The 13,927-nt window shown below is 38.8% G+C and overlaps 1 protein-coding gene across 1 annotated transcript in view; it reads left to right on the plus strand.

Moving 5' to 3' along the window:
- Window positions 1–13,927, plus strand: part of LOC106883937 (bifunctional peptidase and (3S)-lysyl hydroxylase Jmjd7) — a 36,322-nt gene that overhangs the window by 8,402 nt on the left and 13,993 nt on the right. The window contains exons 2-4 of the mRNA XM_089348562.1: window positions 361–648; window positions 5,496–5,647; window positions 13,103–13,272. Coding sequence (XP_089204688.1) covers window positions 398–648; window positions 5,496–5,647; window positions 13,103–13,272 — 573 coding nt within the window. The 5' untranslated portion in view covers window positions 361–397. The remainder of the gene's footprint in view (window positions 1–360; window positions 649–5,495; window positions 5,648–13,102; window positions 13,273–13,927) is intronic.

Consider the following 13,927-nt stretch of genomic DNA (forward strand, 5'->3'; position numbering starts at 1 on the left):
TTCTTTCAGTTTCCATCAACCAAATCCATTTACAAGGTCTTGGTCAGCCCAGGACTATAGTAGAAGACACTTGCCCAAGGTGTCAAGCAGTGGAACTGAACCCCAAATTACATAATGGGGAAACAGGTTTCTTACCACATAGACATGCTTACAACATGTTTTGCAGAACTTTGCATTGTTTTGTGGTTATCAAAATACTCAGGTTGAAAATATATGTATATGTATGCTTTAATTAAACTGCACTTTCATTATGCTGGAAATATCATGTTTACTATATTTCTGTATATTGCTATGTAATGCACAGAATTATCTATGCAAAGATTGTATTAAAATTTATGAAATCTATTTTCTTTTCATTAGAACCGGATATGATAGCAGCTGTATGAAGTAAATAAATATGGCTGGATTGAAACTGTATCACCTGATATATCTTTTGTTAATCTTGTTTGCATTTTCTTCGGCTGAAGAACTGCTCCCACTTGGAAAGCATTCTGAAAATGGACAGCAGATGGAATATCTTTCCTACTTTCCAAGTACAACAGAATTTTATAATGACTTTGTTAAACCTGAATTACCATTATTGATGAAAAATGTTCTTACTGACATCAATTTTCCTATGTTGAATATTTGGACTGATGAATATTTAGGGTAAGTCATATGAAAATGTTTAAAATAATGAACTTCTTTTTTTTTTATGGAAAAGATTTCTCTTAATTTTTAATCAAATGTATATTTTACTAGCTGTTTTCTTTAATCAATAATATTAATACACCAACTTGTTCTTTTTGTACATACTTGTGGTATGTGCCACACTTACTTCAAAGGAAGAAGTGAGTGGCAAAATGAGAGAGATGAGGACAGAGAGGAAGTAAGAAAGAAAGAGAGAGAGTAAGAAAGAGACTGTGAGTGGTGATGGCGTTCATTTTGTGTTTTAAATGTTTCAGAGAGGAAGTAAGAGAGAAAGAGAGAGTGAAAGAGACGGTGAGTGGTGACGGCATTCGTTTCCTGTTTTTAAATGTTTATCACATCACAAGAAAAGTAGATGCATAGATCGAAAGAAAAGTTGACACATAGATACATACACACATTAGTTAGGGTAACTATGGGTGTTAATCTGGTCCTAACAGCAGCATTTGTGGGTCTCACAGATCTAGAGGCCAAGCCCTCAGATAAACACCGATGCACAGGCTGTTGTTATCAAATTGAGCATGAGTCGAGGGCGAGTACACGATGGAATAGCAATTATTTCGTCTTTGCAACAAGGTGAAGTAGAGAACCTTGCTCATGAATACAGTGCACTGCTGGGAATCATACTAATGATTTTACGATAATGGGCCAAATAGCCCTGACCACTGAGCCACGCACCTTCACTCTCTTAATTGTAGAGACAAGGAGTGAAGTGATAGCGACAGAGAAAGGAAATACATAAATGTAAAAAGCACCTTTTGTGCGTTGGGCCTCACAGAGGCAAGAAGGCAAAGTACCTGATGCCAGCAGTACAAGAAAAGCTCCTTTCAAGTGTTGGGCCCCATGGAGGCAATGACCAAGACCTTTGGTATTATGTCATGCTTCAGAAGAAGACCCATCAAGCCAAGTAAAGTTGCAGTTGTGGAAGATACTGGTATCATGCAAATGGCACCCATGCTGGTGGCATGTAAAAGCACCCATTACACTCTCAGAGTGGTTGGCATTAGCCGTAGAAACCATGCCAAATCAGACTGGAGTCTGGTGCAACCTTCCAGTTTACCAGCCCTGATCAACCCATCCAACCCATGCCAGCATGGACAATGGATGCTAAATGATGGTGATGATGAATAATGGTTTCAAATTTTAGCACAAGGCCAGCATGTTCGGGGGAGGGTGGGTTTAAGTTGATTACATCAACCCCAGTGTTCAGCTAGTACTTATTTTATCAATTCTCAAAGGAAACATTGCCAGATCAGATTGGAGCCTGGTGCAGCCTTCTGGCTCACTAACTCTCAGTCATAATGTCCAACCCATGCCAGCATGGAAAGTGGACGTTAAACAATGATGACGACGACGATGATGATGATGATGATTTGCATCAGCCATAACAGAAGTGAGGTTCTAGAAGCACTATGTTTATGTCTATAAGCCTGCTCCCTATCTGTTTCTGTCAAGCCTTCCTCACTTTTCATCATCCTAACACCCATCCCTCCATCACTCTTCTAACTACAGTACTATTCATTCAGCTGGTGTGATAAGATGAGATCAGAATTGCATATGTATCATCCCTTCGTGTGTTATCAGTTATCTCCTTGGAACCACTTTTTGTCATGCATCCCTCATTCTCAGTATCATCTCTTCCCACTTTATTTTCTATTTATCCTCTCTTTCTGTGCCACCAATTACTCTCTTCGTCTCCTCTGAACTACATCATAGGACCACCATACCTTATCTTTAGCACCCTCTCATATCTGCTATCATTTTCAACACCCACACAAATCTACCACTAATGTGCTCCCACCACTAGATCATTGCTCACTGTATCCATTTCCACATACCTCAAACCTCCATCTTTGTCATCTGCATCTCTCTCTCTCTCTCTCTCTCTCTCTCTCTCTCTCTCTCTGCTGTCACTCATCATCTCCTCCTCCTGAGTCACTCCTAATTTTTTTATCTTCCCCCCAACCCCCACCCCGGAAAACTAATATTTACCATCAACCAAATTCGACGACTGGCGCCCATGCCAACCTCTCTTTCATTGGACACTAAACTCTGCTTGCGAAGACCTGTTGGGGCAAGTGAAATTGAAATCGTAATTGAACCATATTTGATGAACCATATTCAATGACCGGCACCTGTGCCAGTGGAGCACTAACAGCACTGTCTGAGCGTGATCATTGCTAGAGCAGCTGTCTGGCTTCCGTGGTAGTGGCACGTAAATAGCACCATTTAAGCGTGATTGTTACCAGCGTTGCCTACTGGCACTCGTGCCGGTGGCATGTTAGAAAATCATTTGAGCGAGGTCGTTGCCAGTGCTGCTGGACTGGCTCCTGTGCAGGTGGTATGTAAAAAACGCCATGTTGAGTGTGGCCCTTGCCAGTACCGCCTGACTAGCCTTCATCCCGGTGGCACGTAAAAGCACCCACTACACTCTCGGAGTGATTGGTGTTAGGAAGGGCATCCAGCTGTAGAAACTCTGCCAGATCAGATTGGAGTCTGGTGCAGCCACCTGGTTCACCAGTCCTCAGTCAAATCGTCCAACCCATGCTGGCATGGAAAGCGGATGTTAAACGATGATGATGATGATGATGATGGTGGTGGTGGTGGTGATGATGATGATGATGATCTACACCTCCTCTCTTGTTGACCATTCACTGCATTCACTTCTAACCACTTCTCTAACTATCTATCTCTCTCTTCTCACACTGTTGCAAACTTACCCACTCACCCTTTCCAAACCTGTCCCTATTCTCTCTTATATTCACCTTCTTATCCTTGAGAGTTCACCTTGACACCTTGTTACCACCATCTTTGTTTCTCCAGCTATTCCCACCTACCCTTATGTAATGGAGCTAGACATGTATCTCCGCTGTAGCAAGCTGCCTGTTCCTGTCTTTCTATCGTAGTTTAACCTCTTAACACCTGGCATAAAGCTACCTTCCTCTCTACTAAGCTTCCACTCAATCAAGGGGTCTTGTTTTGCAAGTTACTTGGCAACCTCACTGATGCTAGTGTCTCAAAATAAGTACTCTGTACACTCTGTAAAATGGTTGGCATTAGAAAAAGTATCTAGCCTTAGAAAACATGCCAAGCACACATTATAGCTTGGCACAGTCCTGCATTTCACCAGATCCTGTTGAACAGTCCAACCCATGCCAGCATGGAAGGTGGACATTAAATGATGATTATGTGTGTGTGTGTGTGTATAATATTTATGTATCTAGCTGTCTATCAATCTCTGTAGATATATCTTTTCCCTGTCAACAGTATCATTTCTACCATACTGCTAGTATTCCTATAGCCTCCTCAACTCTTGCATCCTCTCCCCTCAATCCTTCCAGATGTTGCCTACCGCACTCTCCCCCATACACTCTTGCAAACACCCAATCCTCCCACCCACTACTGTCCCTGGTACGACTGATGCCACCTGAACACCTCACCACCACTATTTCCTTGGAGATCATTCTCACTCTCTCTCCTAAATGTGAGTAGCCATGTAGCTCCTCTACACCAAGAACCTACTCTACTCCAACCTCTTCCCTCATACCTTAACCCCATCTATTTTACAGAAGAAGCATCCTCTTTCCCTGGGGTTTTTGACTTGCAAGCAACATGGTGACCTCAATAGTGTCAATCGCATGAAAAATGCACCCAATATACACAGTATAGTGGTTGACGTTAGGAAGGGCATTCAGCTGTAGAAACCCTGACACTGGAGTTTTTCAACCGTCTACATATATATATGCACACACACCAAACTCCAGTCTATTTTGGCGTGATTTCTATGGCTGGATACCCTTCCTAATGCCAACTACTCTACATTGTCTTTTGTGTGTCACTAGCACGGGTGCCTTTTACATGACACCAGCACAGGTGTGATTTCACTTCGCTTGAGTGCGATTTCACTTAGCTCAACATACCATCTCAGACACAGCAAATCACCAAAAGAAGCTTATTGTGTGTGTGTGTGTGTGTGTGTGCTTGTGCATGTGCACATCTGTGTGTGTGTTTGTGTTTATCCCTCACCACTACTTGTCAACAGGTGATGATTTATTTATATCTCTTTAACTCAGCAAAAAAGACCAATAGAATAAGTGCCAAGTTTTAAAAAAGAAGTATTGGGGTTGATTTATTTAACAAAACCCTTCAATGCAGTTCCCCAGTATGGCCATAGTCCAATGGCTGAAACAAGTAAAAGATACATATGGGAATTCAAGGTAATATAATGACCACTGAAATTTTCCATACAGATTATGCATTGTCATAGGTTTAATTAATTTTTAAAATCTGTTTAGAATCAGTAAATCAGTTATAATCTTTTTTTCTTTACCTTTGTAGCAATTAATAATTTTAAAAAAATGTCATGGATGAAATTCAGGTTGACATCAGCTGGATATTTGAAAACTTGAGTTCTGGTTTTAAATAATGTAAATAGTCTGTGCTAGCCCACCAGCTTGCTTAATGTGTTGTGTTTCTGAATTAGATATTTGTTTAACTGTGATTTGATTTGTTTTTGAAAATAATAAAAAAAGTTTTAAAACTAAATCCTTGTCAACTGTCAAAGCTAATATTTGGTATCATTTGTTCTGCCAGAGTTTGCAATATCTAATTTTACTTTTTTTATTTTTTTTAACTCAATGTGCTTTGGCTACAAACCTAACTCAAAGATCAAATGAATTAACATTGTACTTGTTATTTGACACTATAACAACTCATCTAGTATGCACGCATGTATCTATATAGGCTTATTAATATTTATCTATCTTAGAATTTTAATTAATTATTGTAATATTCTTTTTCTATTTCAGTGAAAAATATGGTAACTTAAAAGTCCGTGTTGAGCAAAGTAAAAAAGAAAACCGTTCTCTCAAGCCTAAGCATTACAACTTAAAAACGTTTTTAGACTTGTATGCAACAAATGATATCTATATGGTACAAAGTATTCTCAATGAGATGAAAGGTACTATCATATACATTTTAAATGCTTCTTCACTATTTAACCTTGGATTCTTTGTCTTTTCTCTCACTACACTTCATTGTTCACTCAATTTCTTTTCTCACTTTCTTTTAGTATTCATTTGTACATATCATACTATACATGTTTGTGTGCTGGCCTGCCCCTTCTTTCATACTCTAACCCAGGGGTTCTCAACCATCTTTTGATCTAGAGCTCTTACCCCTGCTGGCGACAAAGGGATTCTCACTCAGAGTAAAAGGCAGACTGTATGACGCATGCGTACGAACAACCATGCTACATGGCAGTGAAACATGGGCTGTAACTGCTGAGGACATACGTAAGCTCGCAAGGAATGAAGCCAGTATGCTCCGTTGGATGTGTAATGTCAATGTGAATACCCGTCAGAGTGTAAGTATCTTGAGAGAAAAGCTGAACATTAGAAGCATCAGTTGTGGCGTGCAAGAGAGACGATTGCGCTGGTATGGACATGTGGTGAGAATGGAGGAGGATAGCTGCGTGAAAAAGTGCCACACCCTAACAGTTGAGGGAACCCGTGGAAGAGGTAGGCCCAGGAAGACCTGGGCTGAGGTGGTGAGGCAAGACCTTCGTACATTGGGCCTCACCGAGGCGATGACTACTGACCGAGACCTTTGGAAATGTGCTGTGCGTGAGAAGACCCGGCAAGCCAAGTAAGATCGTTGCCAGTGCCCCTGGACTGGTTCTTGTGCGGGTGGCACATGAGATGCACCATTTTGAGCATGGCCGTTGCCAGTACCGCCTGACTGGCTCCTGTAGGATTTTCGAGCGAGATCGTTGCCAGCGCCCCTGGACTGGCTTGTGCGGGTGGCACATAAAAGACACCATTTTGAGCGTGGCCGTTTTCGTGCGGGTGACACGTAAAAGCACCCACTACACTCTCTGAGTGGTTGGCGTTAGGAAGGGCATCCAGCTGTAGAAACTCTGCCAAATCAGACTGGAGCCTGGTGTTGCCATCCGGTTTCACCAGTCCTCAGTCAAATCGTCCAACCCATGCTAGCATGGAAAGCAGACGTTAAACGATGATGATGATGATGATGATGAACTCCTTTGATTCCTATTTTACTTGGGTGGATCCTCCATAACCATTCAATGTTTTAAAAATGCTATTGTATCTTTTTAATTAAATATTATTAGGACTTGTATAAAAGTTGTTAAAATATTTTGTATATTGTAGAAGTATAGCCACATAAATTCTGGTCTGAAGCATGATTTTTTCATTGCCCCTGAAAAATTACTGTAGCCCTCAATTTATTATATTGTATCCATGGACCCCAGTTGAGGACCCCTGCTCTAACCTATCATCTTCTAGCAAAAAACCATCTTCCTCTCTACTGTAGCTCCACTCAGTTGGAGGAATCTTAATCTTCATGAGTGTTAGTGCTACAAAAGAAGTAACCAATACACTTTGTAAACTGGTCGGATAAGGAAAGGCATCCAGCCATAGAAACCATGCCAAACCGGACATTGGGGCACAACGCCAGCATGGATGATGGACATTAAAAGATGATTTTGTTAAGGTTATTTCTACAGATATGCTAAACAAACAGTGAGTTTGAAGACAAAAATAGGTAATGAGTGTATATGTCATATTTCAGAAGTTTTTGCCCCTTCATCAGCACTCATCTAACCTATTCTCGCCTCCGAACACATTGCTTATATAGCCACCGCATACAGCGTTATTATGTTATTGGATATACCAATTTACATATTAAACACATTTCTGGAGCTGGTATGTAAAGACTTGTAGAACATGGTATTGACTTATAAAGACATTTAATATACTTTCTAGTATATTATGGTTGCATAATGAAATACCACATACCTACAAACCATTAGTCTTTACGTACCCGCTCTAAGAATGTGTTTAATATGTAAATTGGTATATCCAATAACTTAACACCACTGGATGCGGTGGCTATATAAGCAATATGTTCGGAGGTAAGAATGGGTTAGATGAGTGCTGATGAAGGGGCAAACCACCCCAGAATATAGCATATACACTCATTACCCAATTTTGTCTTCAGTCTCATTGTTTGTTTACATCTGACGTCTCAATATGAAACGTTGTAGCAAAAAATCACTGCTGGCTATAATTTCTATAGAATATCTGTAGAAATCACCTTAAAATAATGAAAGAAAGCACTGCTAATGCAGTAGAGTGTGGTATTGACTTATAAAAACATCTAATATATTTTATAGTGTATTATGGTTGTATAACGAAATACCACATACCTACAAATCATTAATCATTAAAAGATGATGATGATGATGAGGATGATGAAGATATATACATACATACATACATAACTTACATACATACATCATCATCATTGTTTAACATCCATATCCCCCCCACTTCTCTCTGTAACTGCACATGTGTTGTTGGTAATTTTTTTCCCTTTGGCCTTTTCTGTTTTCCTCTCTGATGAAGAGCTATGCTCAAATATTCAAAAGCTCTCTCTTCTTACTGAACATCAAGCTAATACATTCCATGTTGTTGTTTATTGCTGTTATTTTTAATGTTCGTTTATTTGATTTAACTATACACACATACATATCATCATCTTCATCGTTTAATGTCCGCTTTCCATGCTAGCATGGGTTGGACGATTTGACTGAGGACTGGTGAAACCGGATGGCAACACCAGGCTCCAATCTAATTTGGCAGAGTTTCTACAGCTGGATGCCCTTCCTAACGCCAACCACTCAGAGAGTGTAGTGGGTGCTTTTACGTGTCACCCGCACGAAAACGGCCACGCTCGAAATGGTGTCTTTTACGTGCCACCCACACAAGAGCCAGTCCAGGGGCACTGGCAACGATCTCGCTCGAAAACCCTACAAAGGCCAGTCAGGCGGTACTGGCAACGGTCACGCTCAAGATGGTACATCTTATGTGCCACCCGCACAAGAGCACCAGTATGTATAACATTTTAACAGCATAAAATATATTTTTAATATATTTTACAACTGTACCCATGTTACCTTGACCATGTAAGACAAGAAAGCACTTTTTTAAGGGTCATCATTGAATGACAATTCACTTCCTTCTGATCATTCAGGTCAGTCATATAAGTTATGCAACAGCATGTTTTCATAAAATAACAAAGGAAATAGCATGGATGTGTGATTTCACCTTGGACAAGTGTCTTTGACTTTGGGCTTTGACCAACCAATGCTTTATAAATGAGGCATAGTAAGTGTATACTGAACGTTGTCAATTCCGATATTAGAAGGGCTGCTAGATTAACTGCAGCACTGCCATTATCAACTAATTTTGCAGTACTGCCCATAGTTGAGCAATTTTTGGAGAAGTACAAATGTAAACAAATACACAGACACATATATGCATGCACTCACACCCTCACATACACTACAGCACGCATACACACACATGCACACTTCTTTCACTTTCTGTCTACCATCATCTCTATTTCATCTCATTCATTTCCTTACTATTTTTGCTCTTTTCAGTCTTATTTTAGCAGGCACACACATTTCCTCCTTTCTTTTCCATAGAAGACCCTCCTTAAATTGTTAAATAGAATTCAGTTCATCTGACAGCATGCAAACTTATTCTATTGTATAAACATTCTAACTCCTGCTAGCATCTATTATTGGGGTGGAGGGTTGTCATTTGTGTCTTGTGTCAACTTCCTGTTGAAAACACTACTTCTTTTCTTATCGTTGAAGTAAAGCTGTTTTGGATAAATAATGTCTGCTGAAAGAGCTTATGCCATAAGCAAGTATATAACTATAAGTTAACTAGTAATCTTAGCTTCAGTTCAGTTTAAAAATTAAGAAGAAAGAGGCCACAAAGCCTACAAATTTAGTAAGAAGAAAGTAACAAAAGGCCAGCATAATGATAGTCAGTTATATTCTTTGCTTATGAATATTACATTCTGGGTTCAAATCTCACAACAGTTTCCTTTGTCTTTCATTTCTCAAAGATAAATTAATCAACCAGCCCCACCACCACCACCACCACTTCAAATTTATACATTGTGCCAATGTAAGAAATCAGTAAATTCTTTATATACTTAATGTTCATAAGTGCTTTGTTGTGGTAGCTTTCCTTAAAAGCATCTCATAAAAATTTTAGGTTGGGTTTTATTTTGATCATCTTGTAATAAATAACCAAGTCTTCATAGTTTTTAATCTATCGATTTGTAATGAGAAAGAGAAATCTTTCTAAAATTCGGACTGCCATTTAGGGTCCTTACAACTTCAGAATATTAGGTATATTATCATATTCATTATGAAGAGAGTAAATAGATAACTCTGTACAACTTGTAACTAAATACATGAAAGATATACTGGGATTCATGGTGACTTAATGCAGTCAGTTGTGTGAACAGACCAGAGCTAAAACCTGTACAACATCATCATCATCATCATCCAGTGTTTTAAATCTGGGTTTTGTCCCTGTTAACGGGGGTGGCCAGATCTACCTCAATGCCCATTCTCTTTTGGTATCATGAGGCTTTTGGTATCATGGTGCCCATTCTCTTGGTATCACAAGGCTTTTTTGGAGCTGGATTTTCTACAGGTTGTCGTCAACTTATGACCACAATTGGTTCTGACTGACTGGTTGTAAGTTGATTTGGCTGTAAATCAGCCTGTAGGTCTACATAACTTTGTTTTATATTTTTACATTCTCAGATAAAAGTCACACACAGCATTTTGTATTATATTATTATACTGGCGTTAGTCAAAAATTTCAAAGTCTCAAGCAATCATCTGAAACAAATACGAGGTTGCCTCGATGTCTCCGCAACAGGATATTCATCCAACACTTGGTATAACCATAGTGGCGATCAGTAACCAAACCTAGGGGAAGCGTTTGTTAGATGGCATCACCCGTAGACAGATTAATTTCTAAGGAATTAAACCCATTAGATTTCAACCGGACTATTTATTATTGCTGCCGTGAGCTGGTGCATCAAACATCGTAAAATCAATCAGACATAAGTTGGATAGGTCGTTAGTCAACGGCGACCTGTACTGAAAATAAGAAGGTGATGGGAAGAAGAAAAGTAAATATCAACAATGGCTGATAAGGGAAGGAGTGATGTGTTTGTGTGTGTGTGTGTGAGAGAGACAGAGAGACAGTGCATTGGGTAGTAATAAAGAAGTGATGGTAAATGGAGATAGAATATGAACAGAACTAATATGATGTCATTCCTTGTTACACAGACAAAATGATGAGAGAGAGGTAAAGTGGTTGTAGGGAAGCATGTTTATAGAAAAGTGAGGATGTAATAATGAGGAGAGGGGTGAGTAATGTACTGGGACATAATATAAATGTATTAGTCAGGAGAGACCCAATTACAGATATTATATATTCCAGTCTCCAGTGCCACCATCATCGTCATTTTTATGTCTGATTTGCCATGCTGAGTTTGGACAGGTCCTCTGCAGCACAGTGCTTTGATACAAGATATGGTCTTTTGTCATCTCAATCATCATGTAGTTGTCTCTTCCTTTGCTCTCTTCTCTTTCACTTTCTCACTCTTATTACTTTGGTTCTCTTCCATTATATTCTGCTCCATTGTACTCTTTGGCATCTTCCACTACTCTCTCTTCTGTCTGTTAGGATCAAGACAGTTTCCAAGACAACTGACTGATGCACATGAATAAACACTGGACTATCTCGTCTTGCCAGAGACAAAAGCTTTCTGACAATGCCACAGTATGATGTATCCGGCATATTTTATAAAGTTGTTTGTGAATGAATAGAGTCAACACTGCAGACAAAGCAAACTCTTTAATGCTGGTGCCATGATAAAATGCATCCATTACTCTCTGTAAAGTGGCTGGCAATAAGAATATCTAGCTAGAGAAAACATGCCAAAAATATAATGTTGGCATATGATGTGGTCCTCGACCCATCTAGAAGGGCAGTAACTCTGAATAAGAGATGACGGTGTTACATGACCTACCCATGAGATTAGTTTTCATCACTTCATCATCCATGCTTTCTTTGATCTCCCTCTTCTAAAGGGTCATCTGCATCATATCCTTTTATGGAGATGTGATGCAGATGAAAGATACCAATCTTCAGCATAGTCATCTCTTTTACACACTGCATCTGATTCCTCTTATATCCAATTATTCTCTCAGCTTTTGTACCCATTAACATTTTTGTTGTTGTTGTTGTTGTTGTTGTTGTTGTTGTTGTTGTTGGCACTCCGTCGCTTACGACGTCGAGGGTTCCAGTTGATCTGATCAACGGAACAGCCTGCTCGTGAAATTAATGTGCAAGTGGCTGAGCACTCCACAGACACGTGTACCCTTAACGTAGTTCTCGGGGATATTCAGCGTGACACAGTGTGACAAGGCTGACCCTTTGAATTACAGGCACAACAGAAACAGGAAGTAAGAGTGAGAGAAAGTCGTGGTGAAAGAGTACAGCAGGGTTTGCCACCATCCCCTGCCGGAGCCTCGTGGAGCTTTAGGTGTTTTCGCTCAATAAACACTCACAACGCCCGGTCTGGGATTCGAAACCACGATCCTATGACCACGAGAGCGCTGCCCTAACCACTGGGCCATTGCGCCTCCACACCCATTAACATTACACATCCAATAAAGCATGCTTACTTCATTTCTTTCCAATGTTTTCAAATCCTGCACCACCAAGCTGTATCAAATTTCATATCTATGCATTGTATACTCTAACCTTCACTCTGAGAAAAAAAATCCCCTATAGAATTAATAATTGCTCTCGAAACTATTTTCTACCTCATTCTTATTTGGTAGATATGCTTTCAGAACATTCTCCTCTACTACTAATTAGCTCATTTAGGTAACGAGTGCTATCAACTAATTCTAGGGACCCTTAAAAGCATTCCAAGGAATAAAATTCTGCATTTCTTCTTGCTGCTCACTACTCCTGTACGTCTGTAATACATAAATCTTACCTTCCCTTTTAACCTGCTTGTAATCACTCTACATTTCTTCTTCACACGAGCTACATCATATGAATTTCCTACTTACACTTTTTCTGCATAATGCGCATGACCACTTTCCAGTCCACAGCAGGACCTTGTCTTCTTCCCTGCTAATTAGACATTGAGTCTTTTCTAGGTGTTTACTTTGAGGCATCTTAATTCTAGGTTTTCTTTCCAAGTATGGAACTTCATCTCTACATTTTTGGCTAATTCTGCTATGAGAACTAGGCATTAACATTAATATTCAGCTTGCTTGCTAAAATGTAATAATGCATTCTAAAGTGATTAATAAATGTCAAAAACATTTAAAAGACTTTCTTCTCTATAACCAGATTTCTTTTTTTCTTTTAATTTCTCTATTTTTGGTGATGCATTTCTTTTTATTTATTTTTTGTTTTGTTTTCTTTCTTTTCTTTCTAAGTTTACTTTTTTTTTTCCTTTGTATTACAAATTTTTTTCTTTTAATTTCCAGATGAAGTTACAGTTCCACTTTTATTGAATTGTGGTGGTTTCCAAAAGGTATTACAAGACAGTGTCTTATGGTTAAGCAATGGTAATACCCGGTCTGTATTACACTTTGATGATATGGACAACATCAATTGTGTATTAGATGGTCAGAAAGTTGTTCTTCTTTTTAATAAGGTTAAGTATGGACAATGAATGATTTTTTTTCAAGAATGCAAACTTTTAGTATTGTTTTTTTTTTGTGTTTTCTTTTATTTTTGACTAGAATTTTTTTTTTTTTTTTGCAAAATCTCTCTTCCTTCTATTTTTTCACTCTTCATTTCATTTTTATCCTTTTCCTTCTCTGTTAAAGTTTATTTCACTGCATCACTTAGCTCATCTCTGTGTACTTCCTTCTCCGTAACTGTATAAGCTTTGCATGCATGCATGTAAATTTTGTTATTAGTATTTTACATGTATTAATTTTCTATGTTAACCCTTTTGATATCAACCTACTGGACAATGCCCTTGGTTCTATGATACAAGTTTCCTGTTTTAAAGTTATATAAATTAAAACCTTCCATCAAAATTTTTATATTAATTCATGTTCCAAGTACCAGCTGAATAACAACAAAGTTATTTAACTAAATTCTTCTTTATTGCTAAAATTAATTGAAACAAAGGCAGCATATTTCAATAGAAATATGGTAACGAAAGGGTTAAAATGTAAACAGTATATGTTATTGTCTGAGATCCCTCATTATTTTTTTTTTTTTGTAACTTCCTCTTTGAAGTGGCAGATCTTCTCCAAGAAGAGATTTCATAAGACTAGTAGTGGTGGCCTGCTTTATCC

This window comes from Octopus bimaculoides, chromosome 3 (genome assembly GCF_046866305.1).
Source record: "Octopus bimaculoides isolate indiv1 chromosome 3, ASM4686630v1, whole genome shotgun sequence".
NCBI classification, from domain to species: Eukaryota; Metazoa; Mollusca; class Cephalopoda; order Octopoda; family Octopodidae; genus Octopus; species Octopus bimaculoides.